This window comes from Bicyclus anynana, chromosome 19, assembly GCF_947172395.1.
Source record: "Bicyclus anynana chromosome 19, ilBicAnyn1.1, whole genome shotgun sequence".
Classification (NCBI taxonomy): Eukaryota; Metazoa; Arthropoda; class Insecta; order Lepidoptera; family Nymphalidae; genus Bicyclus; species Bicyclus anynana.
This window is the reverse complement of record NC_069101.1, coordinates 4,923,695-4,946,725: the sequence shown is the minus strand read 5'-3', so window position 1 is coordinate 4,946,725 and position 23,031 is coordinate 4,923,695. Positions and strand designations below refer to the sequence as shown.

At 37.0% G+C, this 23,031-nt stretch overlaps 1 protein-coding gene across 1 annotated transcript in view; it reads left to right on the top strand.

The window, feature by feature from the left end:
* The window catches only part of LOC112045245 (protein lozenge), a 72,533-nt gene that overhangs the window by 33,269 nt on the left and 16,233 nt on the right, over positions 1-23,031 (top strand). The window contains exon 4 of the mRNA XM_024081356.2: positions 3,322-3,492. Within this exon, the coding sequence (XP_023937124.1) occupies positions 3,322-3,492 (171 nt within the window). The remainder of the gene's footprint in view (positions 1-3,321; positions 3,493-23,031) is intronic.

The following is a 23,031-nucleotide window of genomic DNA, read 5'->3' as shown; positions in this document are numbered from 1 at the left end:
CCGGCGGCAAACAATGGTGGAATTACACCAATAATAAGTTGCACTCACGCAACGCAACTGCTACCGCACCGGGATCACCTTTGTGTCGACACTAAAAAGACAACCCGAGAAGATAGTATACGTTTTATCCTCTAAATACTCACACTGTTGTACGAGTACGTGGAACTTGTCTGTCTGTAAACCTTGATTTTTTAAATGACATTGAAGTCGTAACTATACGCGCGGAATACATTTTTTTTCTCAATTGGTGAAAACTCTTTCTTAACGAGCTAGCCCTTGAATGCACCTGTATTCGCTAACTTAGTCGCTTTCCAATTAAAACCACAGACTCATTTGATATTTAATAAATTACCCATGCTAATAAATATATTGACGTGTGACGAATGACGATGCGAAGTAAAATTATTAATAACATATGTGAATTATTACTGAAAATGAAAGAATATTTTATTTTACACTCTTCATTTTACGCGTACATCGTATTCACAAAGAATACAAATTAATAAATAAAATAAACCCTGTAATGCATGCACAAGAGCCTGTATATAATTCGGCCTTATCGCTTAAGAGTCTACTTTAGTCTCTACCAGCTGGCCTATTCGCTATTTTGGTATTTATCATCAACCTTTCAAAATAAACAAATGACATCTACCTACTAATGATATCCACCAGTAAGCGCGGGATGACATAGAATCTCATTTATATACATATTTCGTATATATGTCAAATATCATACGTCAAAGATAAGCCTGCAGGTCAAACATAGGACTATAATTTAAGAAATCAGATGTAGAGAACGGTTGACAAAAATTCGGTTGACTGTATCCTCTAAATAAGCAAATACTACAACGATAAAGACACCATCAAAGCAACACCAGATAAACTCAAATGCTTATGGTGACAATATAAGCTCAAAAATAGAACAACATGTCCACCATAATACCAAAACAAAATCAACCCTTGCAGACTAATCATCGCTCGAATAAACAGCAAAGCGAAAATCCTGCTTACGAGCACATCGCGATATCCGAAAACAAAGAGTTGAGTACAAAAGAGGTACTTAGCGTATAAGCCCCAAAGTCTGCAGGACAAGAAAGGAAGATCTCGTGCACAATGGACTTAAAAGTTTGAGTTAATAGACTTAATTTGTAGGTCCAATGTAAGCGGCTTCGCAGTGACCCTCTTTCATTGTGATGTGCTTTCGTCTAGTCCACATATCGACTATCGATAGTATAAAATATTCTCTGTATTGTTTGGGCATTCGATACCGTGAATGTACAAATTTAGCGGCTCTACAAAAGCTCAAAAAACATACTTTAGTTTACATTTTGTTAAAACATTGACCACATGATTAGAAAAAGTATGAATGTAAAATTATCGCATTTGTTGATGTTAAAATTGTTATCATTAATAGCTCTACACCGATAAAAACAACTAATACATAGTGCATGGAATTTAAATGAGCTGTTATAAAAGAAGGAACCGTAAGATAACATATTACAACACTACAATTTTAGATAAAACAAAACAACAAAATAGTATATGAGGAAAACTGGACATAGAAGGAAAGTGAGAAGAGGAAGGAAGAAATAGTCGTATATTCAACAGAAATTACACTATCTATCTATTATTGTTCATGAAAATTGTTTCACAAAATTTACTTTATTGGTAATATTTTATAAAATTAACCGGTTGAGGAAAAGCAATCAACTTTTCCTTAGTAAACCATGTAGGTATAGAATATTCTATTCGTAACAGTTAATTCTTTTACAGTTATAGAATATTCTATGGATGCTGAGGTACAAATTTAATTTTTCATGCTTATACGTCTAAACCTTATAAATTTTTATTAAATGTGTGGGTCGCTACCGGAATTTTTTTTATATCAAATTAAATATATTGCCAATGGATTGCCTAAAAAATTCGGATATTATGATTAATTGATTTATTTTTAATTTTCACTGGTTACAAATTCCAAACAAAACTAAAGTATGAAGCCTATAGAATATGCAATCGTTAAGCTGACTATTTTTTTGACGCCAGAACTCTAGGGTAAGTTAAGTTAAAACATTACATACGCGGTGGTATGGATTCTGGACATCATCATAATTATATCCTTGACTGAACCCAATGGCCTTTAATCAATTGATATATTTAATTTGAAATAAAAAATCTTTTCATCCGGTACACAGGTCGGTGAAGGTCGTCTTATATTTGTATTTTTCTACTAGTAGACTAAGTAAAATAGTAGAATGGGTAATTCTCAAAGCAATTTCTTAAAAAAGATGACTCAAATCGCTTAAGACATTTTTGAGTTTTTATTTTATTGTCGATTACGTAGCACATCACTAATTCCCTAATAATTAACTCCCTGCATTTGTTTGCTTCGATTTCCCAAACATAATTGCGGTATATTTTGTAGCATTGTATAAACTCATAAACTAATTATGTGCACTTTTTTTTAACTACGGGATCAATATAATTGCGTCGGTGCCTTTTCGGATAGAGGCGCTAGCGATTTCGGCATGCAACCTGTCATTTTGGTAACGAAAAAAACCCCTTTGTCCCTAATAAGGTGACTGACACATGGCTATTTATTATAAACCCAGGAAATGCTATTTCAAGTTTTTTTTCTCGGAAGTTAAAATCAATTGGTTGTGCCACGAACAGAGCAGGCAAATAGAATGAGAGCATTATGTGGGTAATAATGCAAAATATTAATATCTTATATCTACTATAAGCAGGGAGCTCTGTAGTGTGCCATTAAAAAATGGGCTGATGATGATGATCATCATCCTATTTTTAACACTTGATGTACTTCCATACTATACTAGGACATAGATCACTTGTAGAGACTCCTTTTTTTATACTCTACAACTTAGCCCTTGACTGGAATCTCACCTGATGGAAAGTGATGTTGCAATCTAAGATAGAAGCGGGCGGCCCTTTCGGTTTCTACACGACATCGTACTGTACGCTAAATCGCTTGGCGGTACGTCTTTTCCGGTAGGGTGGTAGCTAGCCACGGATGATGGCTCCCACCAGCCAGACCTGGACCAAAAAGGAAAATCTCAGCCCAGCCAGGGGTCGAACCCAGGACCTCCGTTTTGTAAATCCACCGAGCACACCACTGCGCCACGGAGACATTTCATCCAGCGACTTCTTGCGATTTAATTCTTTCGTTAGTCTAGATTGTCGGTCTACCAACACTGCGCTTTGCGCTTCGTTGTCGCTATTCCAGCAGCTTGACAATTGGTTAAAAGTTAATCTTACTTTGGTACTAGAGAGCGATGTCCTAATATATTTATTTTATGCTTCTAGGTACAAATACCTCACCCCACCAAATAAGGGCGATAGGCTTCCAGCGGTCGTTCATCCCCAGCTCATCCATGGCGCTCCGGGAGATGGACTACAAATCCTCGTCGAGGAGTCTCCGCTCCCTCTCGCACGAGGACCGGGAGTACAAGACCAACGCCAACCTGCCAACTGAAGGTATGCTCGTGGTTTCTTCAGTTTTAAAAGCATTGAAACTTGTGCAGGTAAGTTTACTGTTCATATTTACTCGTACCGTTTGAGAGTGTTCTGGTTGTTTTGTGACTGTATTAAGGTAACAAGTATTCTTATTTCAAATTTGAAACTGCACACTGTGCAATATATCATTAAAATAATTGCATTAGTCTAGAAGTTCGTCGTTAGCAGTATGTACTGTATATACAGGATGTTCTATGAATATTAATATTGGTCCGCGAATTGTTAACCCGATAAGATAAAAACAGTCTCCTTCAAAATCTTACAAAGCACGGATCCTGTGGCTCGTCTAGCTTCAACTAAAAGGTTTAAAAAAGCCATTTGACTGCAAAAAAAACAATACTTACAATATTAAATATTTTACTGTAGTTTAGTGCATAATTTTTAGACGAATAGTTGGTTTTTAGAAAATTATCTTGTTCAAGTTAGCCTAGACTCGAGACTGGCTGGAATAACTAATTTCTGAAGTAATTACGTTTTAAATAACTGCGAGTGTCCCGACCCGCTAAATGTATTAACATCAGCGCTTATTGCGCTCAAAATCACAGCCCTAACTGACTGGCTTATTTGCGGAGCGACGAGCTCTATAGCGAATGTTGAATCTATTAGAAGTGACATCAAGAACTTATACCTGCAATGCAAAAAAGGTTTGAATTATAAGTAATAACTTACATTGAAGTGGCATATACTATACCATGAATAATACTGAGAAATATGAATAAGATAAAAAATAGTAGGAATATAGAAAGGAAAATAAAAAAACATAACCTTCGCGTAATAAAAGAGAAGAAAATGATGATTTAGCTAGAAGAAGCTAGCTGCTACATTGAAATTGTATGATGCCCGTTCACTATTTAAATAGCCTGATGAAGTTGAAAATTGTCTCTAATCTACCTTAAACGCTGAATGTCATAAGCCAAAAAATCACCACTAAAACCAAAGAGCTATATGAGTTTCCTACATTATTGTATACATAGCAAATGAATTAAATGTATTATCACTGTTGAAAAAACTAAATTTATGAGAATTATTGTAATGTATTTATTTACACTAATATTCATTATTCATTTATAGTTACATCAAAATATAAAAATATAATATCTCATACTAATTTTTCGTCCTGTTTCCGACAATTCAAAATACAAATGTACCTATATACGAGTACATAAACAAGAATTTCGTGTTAAAATATTACATTAATTGTTTATAATTAATATATAATAGGTCAGAAAATCTTCCCAAATATGTCAATTTAAGCCGATAGTAGAGAAGAAAGAAAAAATCTGTCCGTGTCTATACGTTATCATCTCTGTGCAGAGCGTTTACAAGGCAATCCCAACAGCAGCTTTCATCAGCACGCGGCGATTGCGCGCGCGCAGCTAATGACGCCCATTACGCACATTATTAGCCTCCTCAGCTTCGCTACGGCTCATGTCAACTGTTGTTCTTTGATTAGACAATTTGTATAAGAGTTTTTTTTACGAAAAACCATGTTTTTGCGTTTGACTACGATGTCAACTGATGGTAACTATAGCTGTAGATGTGGCGTAGGGAAGAATGCGGCTGCCTAAAAACGGCATATTCATTCACTCTTGATGTGTGATGTGAAAGAGACCAAGTAAGAATCAGGAAATTTTTAGCGATTTCATGCTTTATACCTATTATAACTGAACCGTATATTATATTATAATAACGTAATATAAGACGAAAACAAGACTCATACGAAATTAGAAAGCTTTTTATAATACCTATATTTTTCTATTTAATTCAATTAGAACTGAATAATTATATAAAGGGTGTATGTTCTTAATCTGATAAAGAGATTTATTTTAAACTTCCCCTGTTAGTCTGTGTGGGCTACATGTTAGAAGCTACGATAGAACCAGTTACTGTAATTCATTAAGACTTAGACATTTTATACTTCCGTATCTCTGGTGACATTGCATGGCATGCATGCATATTAAGATCTACCTATAAACAAAGAAAAGAAAAGAAATTAACAATTGTTTTTTTTTTATTTTGTCACACATCATATTATCCATTGACGAATTTGTTAACAGTTAGAAAGATTATACGAAGATAAAAATAGGTCAAAACAAGTAATGTGCAATCCAACACAAAATAATCGTATCGATCAAGGTTATACCATAATTGCTGTATTAGGATCTTGGTATCGACAATAATAATACCCATTCCCAAATCCTAATCATCAATTTCCTACCGACAACAGTATCTAATGTGATATTTCAATAACCCATTCTTTACTAGGAAGCTATTTAAGTTTTTATACAATTTACAAAAATAAGATATCATTGAAAGGTGGTAAAACCAGGTGAAAACATTTTGGATAGTTCGCCTTATTAAATAGTATAAATGTAAAAAAAGTCTGATATAACTAGGTATACATTCTTAGATATACCGAAAGATTGAAGACTTTGTAATAACGATAATTTTTTAAATTAACCATTAAATGTTTTCTTAAAATACTTTAAACATTAGGATATATATTTTTTTAGATATTTGCAATAGAATCAGCTGTTGTAAGTTCACTAAGATGTAGAGCGTTTGCCAGGACTAACGACCCCCAAAGCATATCGTTCTTCTTGGTTTAAACCATATCAATGGTACCGCTTAATTTGCGCTCAATCGTCAGGGAGTGGTTCTAATTATTTCCATGATTTTATGTATGTATACAAATAACGCAACTTACTCATATATAACAGTTTGTAACAAATATGCCTTAGATGTAAATAAGAAGCAAGATATTCATTATTAATTTTTTTATCAGAAGTGGGACAAAGTACTTTAAAAATCTCACCATTTAAAAGGTAATAAAACAAAACTACATGCAGTAAAGTAAAAAAAATAAAATATGAAAATCATTATTACCTACCGATCAAAACAGTAGTCGGGGCAATTTGATCAGTACGTGCATATTACGTTCCGATGGCGAGGCGTGGAGCCATCGGAACGGCCCAATTATAGGCTGATGGAACACCTTGCACGGCGATCGGGAATATGACCAGATAAACAATGGTAATGTTAGTTCAATCATCACTACTGGATTGGGAATAGGGTAGTTGGCTCATATCAAATTTAATATAATAATAAATTTAATATAAATAATATTAATTTCGTATATTAATATTATTCATATTAAACCAAGGAATAATGGTCTGAAATATATCTGTATATAAATATATATATAATAGATTTGCGAAAACTGATAATTTTGATGATATGAATGTTTGTTACTCTTTCACGTCTCGACTACTGAACCGAATTAGCTGAAATTTGGTATTAAGATATATTATAGCCTGGATTAACACATATGCCACCTTTTTTCCCGGAAAAATCCGCTACGCGGACGTCCGCTAGTCGATTAATAAATGTTAAGAATTTCCTATAAAACTTAATTTAAAAATTATGTATTTAATAAAATTTTCTAAACGGCAAAAACGCTACTGGCCGTTATGTGACGTCACGATGTTACGTGATGTCAATAAAGGAATAAACGTCAAACTTTTAAAAAGTGTCAGCTAGCCTATTATAATGCGATTATGTTGCTGTTTCACGTGAACGAAAGAATAGTCAAATGCCTATCACCCTGTGTAATCATAAAACATACAAGTATTTTAAACTAGCTCTAGATATTTATTTTATATGTGTCACCAAACTTTTACATTCTCAGTCAAATTCAAGTTTTTTGAACAAGAGAACCATTTTTTGAACATTCAATTTGAATCGTCGATACATTTGTTATAATATTATCATTTTGTAAAATAATTGATATAGAAAGTAGCAAAAGTAAAATTAAACTAGTAAGGATTCCAAATACGCTTAGTATCTTTCCAAGAAAGATACTAAGCGTATTTTTTTATTACGATTTCTTAGTTTACGATATTAACTTACGATCTGGATAGAGATTTAAAAACAAACTCAATCAGATTTTTTTGAAATTCCGTATTGAACAAAATAAAAATTCAAACTAATCTCGGTGGTCGTTTGATGCTGACAAAGGCAACGACCTCCGGATGCCCAACGAGAGAAAATAATAACAATAACTTCAAATGCGATCTAGAGAGAAAAAACGACGCCGACACAATGTCATTATGGCAGCGTAACATCGCGCACAGAACTAGACGCGATTAGAAGTGAATAGAATAGAATTTATTATTTTTAGTACACTTAACTGCACAAAGCTATTAGTGCATTTATTATTTGGGAATCAGTAGAGTCTCGTGGCTATTGCCACATGATTCAGCCCTAATATTATCTTAAATGGATAATAAATAATTTAGTGGTAAAATAATTAAGATAATTTTTTGGCTTATGGCACACATTAGTAAAAATTTGAAAAAGTTGCTACTTGGCAATCACTGGGGTCTCGTGGCTATTGCCTGAGCATTGAGCCTTAATGATAATCTTATTGAGACAATTTGACCTAAACACAGATAAGTAGATACTACCAGATTACTATAACTGAAGGTTGATGCTTGGGGATCACTGGAGCCTCGTGGCTATTGCCTGAGCATTGAGCCTTAATGATAATCTTATTGAGACAATATGACCTAAACACAGATAAGTAGGTACTACCAGATTACTAAAACTAAAGGTTCATGCTTGGGGATCACTGGAGCCTCGTGGCTATTGCCTGACCGTTGAGCCTTAATGATAATCTTATTGAGACAATATGACCTAAACACAGATAAGTAGGTACTACCAGATTACTAAAACTGAAGGTTGATGCTTGGGGATCACTGGAGCCTCGTGGCTATTGCCTGAGCATTGAGCCTTAATGATAATCTTATTGAGACAATTTGACCTAAACACAGATAAGTAGGTACTACCAGATTACTATAACTGAAGCTTGATGCTTGGGGATCACTGGAGCCTCGTGGCTATTGCCTGAACTTTCAGCCTTAATGATATAATCTCATTGAGATATTTTGACCTAAACACAGATAAGTAGGTACTACCAGATTACTGAAACTGAAGGTTGATTCTTGGGGATCACTGGAGCCTCGTGGCTGTTGCCTGAGCATTCAGCCTTAATGATAATGTTATTGAATACAATGTGACTTAAACACAGATTTAGTAGGTACTACCAGATTACTAAAACTGAAGGTTGATGCTTGGGGATCACTGGAGCCTCGTGGCTATTGCCTGAGCGTTCAGCCTTAATGATAATCTTATTGAGACAATATGACCTAAACACAGATAAGTAGGTACTACCAGATTACTGAAACTGAAGGTTGATGCTTGGGGATCACTGGAGCCTCGTGGCTATTGCCTGAGCATTGAGTCTTAATGATAATCTTATTGAGACAATATGACCTAAACACAGATAAATAGGTACTACCAGATTACTGAAACTGAAGGTTCATGCTTGGGGATCACTGGAGCCTCGTGGCTATTGCCTGAGCATTGAGCCTTAATGATAATCTTATTGAGACAATATGACCTAAACACATATAAGTAGGTACTACCAGATTACTGAAACTGAAGGTTCATGTTTGGGGATCACTGGAGCCTCGTGGCTATTGACTGAGCATTGAGCCTTAATGATAATCTTATTGAGACAATATGACCTAAACACAGATAAGTAGGTACTATCAGATTACTGAAACTGAAGGTTCATGCTTGGGGATCACTGGAGCCTCGTGGCTATTGCCTGAGCATTGAGCCTTAATGATAATCTTATTGAGACAATATGACCTAAACACATATAAGTAGGTACTACCAGATTACTGAAACTGAAGGTTCATGCTTGGGGATCACTGGAGCCTCGTGGCTATTGCCTGAGCATTGAGCCTTAATGATAATCTTATTGAGACAATATGACCTAAACACATATAAATAGGTACTACCAGATTACTGAAACTCAAGGTTCATGCTTGGGGATCACTGGAGCCTCGTGGCTATTGCCTGAGCATTGAGCATTAATGATAATCTTATTGAGACAATATGACCTAAACACATATAAATAGGTACTACCAGATTACTAAAACTGAAAGTTGATGCTTGGAGATCACTGGAGCCTCGTGGCTATTGCCTGAGCATAGAGCCTTAATGATAACCTTATTGAGAGAGTATGACCTAAATACAGACAAGTAGGTATTGCCAGATTACTGAAACTAAAGGTTCATGCTTGAGGATCACTGAAGCCTCGTGGCTATTGCCTGAGCATTCAGCCTTAATGATAATCCTATTGAGACAAAATAACCTAAACACAGATTAGGAGAAACTAGCTACTACTGAAACTTCGAAACTTATTTTAAAGGTTAAGGTTGATGCTTGGGGATCACTGGAGCTTCGTGGCTATTGCCTGAGCATTCAGCCTTAATGATAATGTTATTGAGAGACAATATGAATACATATGTACAAACCTAAACACAGATTAGTAGGTACTACTAGATGACTGGAGGTTTATGAATGGGGTCACTGGAGCCTATTGGTTGTTGCTACTAAGAGACACGTTATTAAATATTAACCAGCAACTGCACAAATGTAACTACTTGAACTATCAATATAGGTTGGTGCTCGATTATCACACAAACCTCGAGATTATGGTCAACCGCTCAACCTTATCAACCAACAACCTTAACCGCTGTTTGGATGTATGTTACTCTTTAACGCCGCTACTACTGAAGCGATTTGGCTTTGGAATGGAAATGGATTTTACTCTGGATTAACACATAGGCTACGTTTTATCCCGAAAAAATCCATGGTTCACCAAGATTTGCGAAAACTGATGATATTAATGATATGCATGTTTGTTAATCTTTCACGCCTCGACTACTTAACCGAATTAGCTGAAATTTGGTTTTGAGATATATCATAGCATGGATTAACACATAGGCTACTTTTTATCCCGGAAAAATCCATGGTTCCCGAGGGATTTGTGAAAAACTAAATTCCACGCGGACGAAGTCGCGGGCGTCCGCTAGTGCTATACTATGGAAGCGTAGTAAAGAGTAGAGTTGGAACAAAATAAAAGAGTTACTGAATTGTTTTAAGTTCAAAGGGATGTCGTGCAGTTTACTAATTTTAAATAGTTTTTCTATGTGCCAGTTGACAAGAGTCTACCTGTTTTACATACTGTATAACTATATACAGGATGTCCCGTAAATATTAAGTACGACATACTTTACAAGTTGATAGCTGATACTAAAACAACGTCGTTTAACATAAAAAAATAATTAGTCTTGTTCTTTGGTATAAACTTACTTTGCAGTAGAACAAAGTAAACTTTAATTACTTGACATATTTAAAAATAATTGCCAAGTATAAAATCAACGCTTAAGTAATTTTTCAGCACATGGTATGACTAAACTGCACTGAAGGAATGGATTTATGTATTTTGTACAAAAATCATTATACTTAACGTAAAAACCGTATTATATTGCGTTATTTTAGTAAGCCTTGATGTCAGCTATCACTCTGTAGAGTATGTTGTACAATTTACGGGACATCCTGTATTTCTAAAACTTTATTTATCAAATTATTGTTACCGAACTACTGCAATTTCAGTGAAAATTCGGTAAGTAGGTATAAAATGTAATAGAAGAAAGTTATTTTAAAAAAAAAACATTCAATTTAACGTTATATTACATCGCACCTCATTTCCGGTGCAGTATTTCGATTTGATTGATCAATTTCTACGATCAATATCACGGGTGCTATGATTGGCGAGCGGCGTAACAAAGATCGAAGAGGGATATTTCCTCTATTTTAGAATACAATACTCAATAGCAGTAGATGGTCAGTTCGTTTTGTTGGAAAAAGTGTCGGTGGAAACGAGATTTGTATTACAAATCGTCGGGGCAACGTCGCCGGCGCGTATCTTTGCGGTTACACTTACACAAATAAAGTCAATCTCGGCGTAGGAGAGGGTCCGTGTGAAAATTTGATAACGAAACTATAGATCGATGGGGCTGCAGAAATCGAGGCAATAGCTGCGGTTTCAATACGTGTGCTACTGTGATGTAGCGGCGGACAGGAATTAGCCGATTGTAAGGCAACCCCCCGCGCTCTCTATGAGGGGTCACAGTGTTTGTCAAAACGTTAAGGCGCATTTACATTTAACAAGCGGATGCTCATTTGTTCTCCGCTCCGTAAAATTTTTGACGTGACAATGTCTTATAATTTGATGAAGCCAGATGCAAACTCGAAAAAAGATGACGTCAAGAGTTACGAGGTCCATCGACCTCGTAACTCTTGTAGTCACTAGATGTACGAGGTCAATTGACCTCGTACCACAACGAACGTGTTAAAGAGCCTATTGTTGGTCGCATGTTACGCGTACAGGTTATGATGGATCTCGATGCATACATCAACCCGGGAGCATTAAAACTATTAAAGCGTATTGTGGGCGGGGCGGTGCGGGCAACATTAACCTCTCTAGCCACAAACCACAGCTCCTGGACCTACGGACAGACGGACAAGTCTCTGTACCACTTTTATATAATTGCCCATTATCCTGAATAGGACTATGGTCATTCGTATGACGAATATCTTCTTAATACTACCGCGAGGACGTTTTTAAGGTTCCGTAGTCGAATAACCCTTATAGCTGTTCCATGTTCGTCTGTCCACGGCATTGAGAAGGCATTAGTGTTAGGAAGCTGTATTTAGCATAAATATGTGCTTCGGGATCGGGCACGCCGACAAAGTAGTAAAAAAACTCGAGAAAATTTTTTTTAAGTAGAAACATATTGTTATGAAGATATTGTTTTTCGTCTCTGTCATTGGTCACAAATAATGTAGGTGTGATAGGTAACACTTTTTCGATTTAAGTTGTAAACATTAATATTTAAAGTGGTAATTTTTGTTCGTACTAAAGTTTATTTCAATTCAAGTCAATCAAATTTTACATTTTAGTATGAGGTTGCGTAGGGACAAAAGGTTGCGTAAGACGATGCTTTTTGTGGTTGAGAACATTTTTCATTAAGTGTGCCTTGAAAAGCATAAACGAAACAAAATAACAGTCATTCAATAATGTCCATATTATCGAGTCAACACATCCAAATGATATATCGATTTGCATAATCGCCTCCTTATGAGATAAAACAGAATCTTTTTTGCTCTTAAAACGAACTCGGTCATTCGGTGCGGAAATACTGACATTCTTACTACACTTACTCGTAGATAATATTGAATATCTCGATTCTCGTCTATATGGCAATCGTCTGTAACCAATTTTGGTGAAGAATACCCAACCAAACCCGATTTTTAATAGTTAAAACTTTTTGGAAGTTGATCTAATAAAAATATACATTTTTCCGTTTGCCCCACATTTTTTTTATTCTCTGTTCCAATTGCATTGTGTAACATAATATAGACTTCCATAACAGATGGACTATAAAACACAAAAAGTTTTTTATATTAAAACTAGTAATTCCTGAGATTAACGACAGACATACAACCAAACAAACGAACTCTTCAGTTTTATAATACCTACCAATAAGTACGTAAAATAACAAATCATCATCATCATCATCATCATCATCATCATGAGCCTCATATCATGATCCTCAATCTTAATCATCCACAGATACGCCTCAGACTGATGAAAACAGGATGGTATTTTTTTTTATTTCTTTACCTTACCTACCTAAGTTAGCCCTTGCTACAATCTCGCCTGATAGTAAGTGATGATGCAATCTAAGATGGAAGTGGGCTAACTAGGAGGAGTATGAAAATCTACACCCCTTTCCGTTTCTACACGACATCGTACCGGAACGCGAAATTGCTTGGCAGTACGTCGTTGTCAGTAGGGTGGTAACTACCTCCTCCCACCAGCTACATTTTGTAGGATTTGTTTCTTGCACACCCTGTGCGAAGTGTTACTCTGTTTATAGATGGATTGCCATTTTTACTTAACACCAAGTTATCTGATCTGCTTAGTCCGTCGGTAATTTTAGTACTATCTACTATACTCATATTAAACGATTCTGTCTTCCTTATCATTTCGACTTATTAAGGTTCTTAGACCGTTCTCCACATTGATGTAGATGTGTTGTCCATAATAGATTTGCGTTTGACTACAATCACGTCTCATAAAAAGCCAAAATGAGGTTATAGTTTCTCTGCGAGATCACATCAGAAATGAGGAGATCCGGAGAGTAACCAAAGTCACTGACATAACTCAGCAAGTCGCGAGGCTGAAGTGGCAATGGGCAGGCAACATAGTTCTAAGAGCCGATGGACGTTGAGGTCCCAAGGTGCTGGAATGACTATCCCGCACCGGAAAGCTCAGTGTTGGTCGACCCCCCACTAGGTGGACCGAGGACGTCAAGCGGGTTGCAGGGAGCCGCTGAATGCTGGCTGTTTGAGACCGTTTTGTTTGGAAGTCCTTGCAAGAGGCCTAAGTCCAGCAGTGGACGTCCATCGGCTGTTGATGATGGTGATGATAATGAAGAAATACATGATGGGTATATCTATACTAATATTATAAAGCTGAAGAGTTTGATTGTTTGATTGAACGCGCTAATCTCAGGCACTACTGGTCCGATTTCAAAAATTCTTTCAGTGTTAGATAGCCCATTTAACGTGAAAGGCTATAGGCTATATATTTAATCTCCGTATTCCTACGGGAACGTGAACCACCTGGGTGAAACAGCGTGGCGGCTACTAGTAATATATATTTTAATGCCGAGTCTGCCTACAAGTTATCGCGCTAGATGCCTATTAACTCTTGTCTTTTAGGTTAAGTGACGTTAATTTCGTGGCTACTTAAAAACACCGCGTGAAAACCGTCTCGCCGCGGTTTAGTGAGTACATTATTCACGATATTTAGCTCATTTCGCCTTTCCCCTCACTCGTTACAATCGGTCACTATTTTCCGCCGCCATCTTGCTGCGTTCACAATTTACCGACAGACTGTAATAGCCAGATATACCTAGTTTTATGAAGGTACCAGGTTTCAAGGTTTTCGACTATCAACCGTCTAGGTTTTTTTTACATTTTCGTCGGTCGGTAGATACTAGCGGACGCCCGCGACTTCGTCCGCGTGAAATTTAGTTTTTCACAAATACCTCGGGAACCATGGATTTTTCCGGGATAAAAAGTAGTGTATGGGTTAATTCAGGCTATAATATATCTTAATACCAAATTTCAGCTAATTCGGTTCAGTAGTTGAGGCGTGAAAGAGTAGCAAACATTCATATCATCAAATTCATCAGTATTCGCAAATCTCGGGAAACCATGGATTTTTTCGGGATAAAAGTAGCCTATGTGTTAATCCAGAGGATTTTTCCGGAATAGCCTTTACCTACAAGGTGGCCGGGGAGTTAACGTTCAAAGCTAAAATTTGGATGCCTAGTAACGAAGAGTATCCGAATCACCCCCATGTATACGATTATACTTAGTATAGGAGATGGATGTAGGATGTTTGTTACTCTTTAACGCCGCAACTACTCAACCGATTTGGCTGAAATTTGGATTTTAAATAGATTTTACTCTGGATTAACGCATAGGTAACTTTTCATCCCGAAAAGTCACGATTCCTGAGGGATTTGTGAAAAACTAAATTTCACGCGGACGAAGTCACGGGCGTCCGCTAGTGGTAGGATAAAATGAAGTATGTCTGACATTTGCAGGCCCTCATTTACAATAAATTCGTAAACGCGTCGGTCAAATGAGCCAACCGCAAAACTACGGGAGCTAAGCCTTCTTTGGAATACACTTTCTACTACTAGCCTGACTTATTAAGTTGCTTCTGCCTCGTTGGTTCAGTGGTTGTATGCCTTCGGTTTGCGAGGTCTAGGTTTCGAATCTTGGGTCGATGAAGCGTTGAGCTTTCTTTCTTCCAAGAAATCTTCAGTAAAAAAATCACCTCGAAGTTGGTGATGTTATATCCATGTACTAGCTGTCGCGACTTCGTCCGCGTGGAATTTAGTTTTTCACAAATCCCTCGGGAACCATGGATTTTTCCGGGATAAAAAGTAGCCTATGTTTTAATCCATGCTATAATATATCTCAATACCAAATTTCAGCTAATTTTAATCGATTTAGTAGTCGAGGCGTGAAAGAGTAACAAACATTCATATAATTAAAATCATCAGTTTTCACAAATCTCGGGAAACCATGGATTTTTTCGGGATAAAAGTAGCCTATGTGTTAATCCAGAGTAAAATCCATTTCCATTCCAAATTTTAGCCAAATCGCTTCAGTAGTAGCGGCGTTAAAGAGTAACAAACATCCAAACATTCAAACTTCCAAACATACATCCAATCATCCATACAAACTTTCGCGTTTATAATATTAGTAGGATTAGCTCGCTAACCCTGTAAAGTTGAGTGTCTAAAAGGTCCATACTAACTTTTCTATAAGAAGTCCTTAAGGCCTGGCCCTTTAATGGGCCGGTAAAATAGAAATAATGATAACTAGCGGACGACTTTGACCCCTTCGTATGAAGTGCACGCCAGATATAGGCATTATGCTTGAACACACCACGGTCTATCACCAGACCAAATGAACTAAACCGACTCGAGCTCTAATCCAACTCAGAACCTCTCCATTGAAACCAGATCATTATCAACTGCGTCAAATAAGTCGTCATAAGAACTCTGTTACTTCTGTCCGTCCTTCGGAAACCATGGATTTTTCCGGAATTAAAAGTAGTCTTTACCTACAAGGGGAGTTGACGTTCAAAGCTAAAATTCAGAGATCATTTTATCAGATCAGACCAGATCATTATCAACTGCGTCAAATAGGTCGTCATAAGAACTCTGTTACATCATCCAACAAGAAAGTTATAAAAAAGCTCTCCATCACTGAATGGATGTATCAATAACTTTCACGTACTGTAACGTTAAATAGAAGCACCATCCCAAGGTCAGCTCCAAAGCTCGGCCACTTGCGGTCGCGGCAGGATACGGCGTGTACCGTAATGGGCAGCACATAACGCCGGTCTCACACTTTCAAGTATATCGTCAAGCTTGCAGCGCACTTGGAGTTCGGCGGTGAAATAAATATTGAAATATCGGTATGGGTATTGTGCTGTAATGAATGTAGCTTCAGGCATCCCTTTCGTCCACTGTGTGTCGAAGGTTGGGCCCGAATTTTTCTATGTTTGGCGGGTGTAAATTACTGGTTTTTCGTTGTAAGTACTCCGAAAGTACTTTAAGTAAGTTGTAAGTACACTTACAATAAAACAAAGAACATTGGACATTAAATGTCTTTATTAAAGGCGCACACACACACACACACACATAAGCCACACACCATACCCACGACTTTATCCGCGTGAAATTCAGTTTTCACAGACTTCGCGGGTACCATTGATTTTTTGAGATTAAAAAATAGCCAATGTATATGTTGTTACATAACCTCCTCTATCTTCCTGTGAAAGTTCTATTAAAGTAGGTCCAGTCGTTAAAAAGATTAACCTGGACAAACAGACAGACTAAATTTTATAAAAGGCTGATTGCGTTTAAGTATCGTGTAAATAACTATACGCTAACACACTTATTTTGGAATCGTAGACAATTTTATTTGACGGTACTAGATTTGATGGTACCATTACCATCCAATTCAATACCATCAAATAAAATTGTACCGCGTCTCTAGCTGTCACTTATGGTAGTGGGACTCGGTACTCACCATGTCAGTCACTGAAATTTAATCGACCAATAGCTAAGCCTAGAGGTCGCTGCTTTTGTACGTACAGCAAACTGTTCATATTCAACAGATCATTTACTACTTTACATGATGCGTCGGTACTTTGTTTCAATCGCGTTATAATAAAAAAATCCTGTTAATGAACAGGTATTGTTTCGATATTTTTTTCACTGCCCACAACTCTAAACGCGCTACAGTTTTAACGGTAGATATACTTGACCGTGTGTGGCTGGCGTGACGAAACCTTACAAATAATTCCAACAACGAAAAAAAGCACCGAATCACGTACAATCCTTCGAAGGAAAAACCATATCGGATAGCACCGTGTAAACTGTTTACTCTTTCCAACCCTTTGTGCTAGAGGGAGAGGGGGCCATAATTGTTTCGATATTGTTTGATACAATTTGAGGTACGTAGTCAATACATTCAATTATTATGGTACGTGTCCGCGGCCACCTTCTGTTGGCCAATTTTGCAATAAAAAACCATAATCATTTTACACCCAACAAATGGAAGGATAATATACAAATTACATTTTTTTTAGTATACGAGTGTATGAGCATATATAGTAGATATATCTTACCATAAGCCATTTAAACTGACTACCTATACTATATCTACAAATTCACACACTATTATTTTGTAGTTTTGGATAGAAAAATCATATATTGCATTCATATATAGACTCATAGCGTAATTATTATGTAAATGCTTTGACGTATCTAGTGAAAATATATTTGTGTAACTTAATAACTAAATAAGAATTTCAATCGCAATTCAACGCGGGAATGCTGCCTGCGTGATGGGCACCCTACCAAGGGCGGCAAATTTTGATAAATATTTTTAGGTATTAGTTTTAATTTTAATTTATTTTAATTTTGTAGTTGTAGTTGTATTGATATTTCCTTATATTTTATTTTTATAATAAGTTTAGCCTATTTATGTACCTACTTGATTAATAAAATTGTTGAATTTTCCTCGCGACTCGGGTATATGTTTGAAAATATTCGATTGTTCTTCCTTCCACCATATCTTGTGAACGGCTAGACCAATTTTGATGAAATATCTAGAAACTAGCAAACCAACTTTCTAACACAAAAAACCGCCACAAAATCGGTTTACCCATTTAAGTGCTACACATTTTCAAAAACAGATATAGATGCACGTGGATTTCCAAGTTATAAAACCCCTCTTTTTGCCGTTAAAAACTAAGATTAGTCATGAAAATATCGAATTTTTGAATTTGATTTGATTTTGAATTTGAAAAACTAAAAATCGTCATCCAAAGACGGCTTTATTGCTACAATTTGATTCTGAATTAGAAAAAGATTCGATGTTTAGTTTTAGTGACTTTGTCGCTAAGAACAATTTAATTAGACTCTGAATTAGAAAGAGATTCGTTGTTTAGTCCTAAATAGCTGCGCTTGCGTCCTCCCAAGCGACACTAATCTGATTATCCTTCTGATGGAGCGTGAGCGCTGGCTGAGCAGAAATGTTGATGGGTAGCTTGTTCGGTGTACAGTGACCGTGTTGTATATTTTCTACCGGTATTTCGCTCTCGTTAGATGCTTCGAATACTTCAAATAGCTTAAAAGCCTCAGTGGTTCCACGGTTAAAAGGCTGGCTTAAGATCCGATAGGTCTAAATTCCACGTTAACCTATCAGTCCCAGTCCTTTAGTATTAACTTCTGAGCCTCATTATTATCAGTCAATGGGCGTCCACTGCTGGACATAGACTTCTATGCACTTACAAAATTTCTCGGTCTCGCTATTTCAGCAGTTTTTTGACGGCCTCCGTGGCGCAGTAGTGTGCGCGGTGGATTTAGAAGATGGAGGTCCTGGGTTCGATCCCCAGCTCACTACTTTAGGGGCGGCGGTACGTCTTTGCCGGTAGGGAGGTAACTAACCACGGCAGAAGCCTCCCACCAGCCAGACCTGCACCAATTAAGAAAACCTCAATCAGCCCAGTCGGGGATCGAACCCAGGACCTCCGTCTTGTAAATCCACCGCACATGCCACTGCGCCACGGAGGCCGTCAAAAAGCTAAAAGGTCAGCCCCTAATGTAGTGAGTGCGAGTGGTAGTTAAGTAGGTATGTCCGTAGGTATGTACACTACATCGAACAGAGTAATCAGTACGGGTACCGGGTAGGTATGTGCGGGAGATGTGATAGGTAACGCTAGCCCGCGGATCGCGTGTTCAAAGTATAGTGTTACGCGCGACCGGCTGTATCAACGATAGTCAATCGGCCGGATCCATTCCCTGTAACAATACCTTTAGTGCACCCACTGATACAGCGGGTTCATACGCTGAGGCGGATTTTTTTTTATTCTTTTATTCTTGAGTTGTTATCGCTTGACTAAAATCTCTCATTTCGGTCCCTACACGACTTCGTACCGGAACGCTAAATCGCTTGGCGGTACTTAGTCAGTAAGGTAGTAAATAGCCACATCCGAAGCCTTCAGATTTACACACCATTTTATTTGTTGTTTCATGATCACGATGTACTTATCTTATTTTTGCCCTCCTTCTTATAGCACCATCAGACCAGCTTCATGATACTATATTAGTGTGCCAACTAGTCCATTTGAAAGTCAGGATGGGACTTCCGGTGTCTGGCGAGACGTGACTTTCATAATATTCCGATAAAAAATATATAAAAAATGCGGTTTACATATACACGACTACGTACTACGTAGTGATACTACCGTTTCATTGGTAGATTGCTACGTAGCAATCTACCATTGAAATCTGCTAGTTGCTACGTATCATAAAAATCCAGCATATATTATGTTGCCTACTCCTATCCTATGATAGCAGCAAATAAACAAAACTTTTATAAAATGACAAAAGTCTAGCCATAACTGGATTTCGATCTACAATTTACGCCAATTCTTTAGAACTGTAACGGTTTTAAAATGTTTTTTCGATTTAATTTCTTCCCCAACTTAATTTTCAAAAAAGCTATAGTGATTTTGACAATCGGACAAATCATTTTTTTTAACAAGCGAAGTGAGATGTTATTACGTCTAGTCGCACAATTAGTGGCCCACCGTAATCTTAACAACTTACATTACAGTGGACGTGTCTTAGTCCGGTGCACTGAGCCGGACAATATCACCGTTTGCGCTTTGTGTAACTACTTGTGTATTTCTATCATTCCCTGTTGACATCTGTCAATCGCAGTAATTAATTTGGCTGGACAGCCGACAATGTTGGATTCACTTGTACGTTGCCTTGTCAAACCTATCGAAATATTAGGTATGAAAACGGTATTCAGAATTTAGCTTCTGATATCCGCCATATTGTTTCAAATCGGGTTGGTGAGCTTGAGAAGTAGGACAGAATGTTCTACGAATTCTATGAGGCACAAAGGAGTACCATCGCAGTTACCGAAATTTTTTTGAAAATAATTTGTTAGAAAAGCCAAATTTGTTATACAACAACTCCAGACTCGAACTTTGGATCACATGATTTTTTAAGGATTTGAAACAGCGCCATCTGCACAACTGTTTCAATTCCTTAGAAATTCGCGTTTACGGTTACGCGATAGTCACAGTATGAAAACATTGAAAACTGCCACTAGGCACACTGAAGCCGCATAGGCTAACCACTACACCAATGAGAAGGTATTAACGCTAGATCATCCTGCAAAAACTATTGTTAAAAATCGATTATCGAAATAAAAATCACACAGTAAAAAATATACCGGTTGTTTTCTATGTAATAAACTTAATGAAACTTTAGTATAAAATATAATACAACAGAAAAAACTGAAAGTTTTACTTGATTGTTTACGGAATTCTGAAAATATGGAGTCGTGTGTTCCCATAAAATAATCATTTTATAAGTAGGGCAAGTAAAGAAGAAAAAGAAGCCACAAGCAAAAGGCTAGTTGCAAAAAACAATATTTTAAGTTACAATTTTCTTCAGACGTAATTTCGTACTTTAGGGTATAAGGTATTGTTGTTCACTGTTTGTCGCACACTGCCAATAGACCCGCAAGTGTCTTCAAGATGCGGTTCCTTAAGGGCCTACGGGCTTCTTCCATCCATACGGGCGTGGGTAGAAGTAGACATTTTGAGATTTTTCTTACTACCTCCTACTTTTTGCTTAAGTCAAAGTTGCAAACGACTTTTTGATCATGTTTAATAACTGTTTGTGTCGACGAACAACATCATACCTGGTCACAATAATACTTTTTATGGATTAGGTAGGCATGTCTGCATTTTGAAATGGCAACATACGGATACAGCCTAGGTTAGCCTAGGAATAGATCTAAACGGCTTAGCCAAAAGGTTGTTTTTAGCCCTGATTGGTTTCTACACAATATTACAGCGCTATTCTAAATTGTCTGGTAGTACTTATTGCCTCCTACCGCCAAACCAGATCATATTTCATGTAATTTAGATAATATTACTACGTAAATAGACTCCAATTTTTTAATTAAACAGACTAGGTTATAAAGCAAAGCATAAATTCTATCTCCGCCAGATAGGTTGTCACAGATAAGACACAGGATAAGTTACATATACACTAAGGAGATACTGGAATGCAAGCGATTATTTCTCTCTATATAACGAGAGTCTGCGATAGCCAAACCCACTAGACAACATAGCGATAAGCTAGATGACTAGAAAGAAAATGTTGCTCGCATATATGAAACTTTGATTAAGACCACTTAATCCTTGCGGATATTACGGTAGTCTGCAATGCAAGCAAAGTTCAAGCCCTTTAAAACAAAAGCCGAAGCTCCGGCGCGCCGTCAAGCGCAGGATGTATCGAATTACACCGAGTTACGATGTAAATGATCAGTTACAAAAACTTCACAAAACAACCAGCGAGATCCGTGGGGTGAGAATATTCTTATGGGAGTTTCATGTGATTTATAAAGCTTCAGGGAAGTATGCGAGGTTGATGACATCGTACATTTTTATTTATTTTTTTACAGTATCAGTTATCGGTATCACTCGTACATGTTTTAATGAAAATATTATGTTAACAGAGTCGTGTAGGTCATAGTTCTCTTGTTTCAATTTGTTTTATTTTTTCAATAGTTTGCTTGAAAATTATGGTGAACCAGCCGACCAAATTCTAGTATGATGCCATTAAAACAATAATGCCCTTTGTGAGAGAGCTGTAAAAAAGGGCTAACACTGGGCTCATTAATTTTACCCTATATCATAGAATACATAATAGTGTCTACAAAATCACTATGCGCTATGGCTTTCCGATTCCATATTGTCATATATACGCAAAACGCATGCACCTATCCCTAATTCGAGTGTCTAACTATATTAAACATATGTAATAATAATCATTTATACTGCAAGATCAATTGATGTAAAAAAGTCAGCTTCCAAGGCTTGACCCACAAAGGGGAAGTTTAAAGAAAGCCTGTAACAACTTTAAGTATTTAGGTTTTATTTTAGAATTTAAACTATCGTGAGTGTTATTCATATTAATTGATTATGCAACACGGCTAAAACTCACGTGATTTAGGTTTTATTTAGATGCACGAAAACCTAATCTGAGTAGAGTCGGCACGAGGACGTTATCCTAAAATAGAGGTCGACATCTACGCAACTTTATTCGTTTTTCTGTGAAATTATGTGCTAAGTGCTAACCAGTAGGTAATATTGGCCCTGTGCGTCAAAACTGTTGGACTTTCTAAAGCAGGTTGTTTTTCATTCTTTACAAGTTAGCCCTTGACTACACTCTCACCTGTTGGTAAGTGATGATGCAATCTGAGATGGAAGCGGGCTAACTTGTTAGGAAGAGGATGAAAATCCACACCCCTTTCGGTTTTTACACGACATTTGTCGGTAACAATATACCAGAAGCATGCTCTGGACTCTGATATTCTAGGTTACCTACG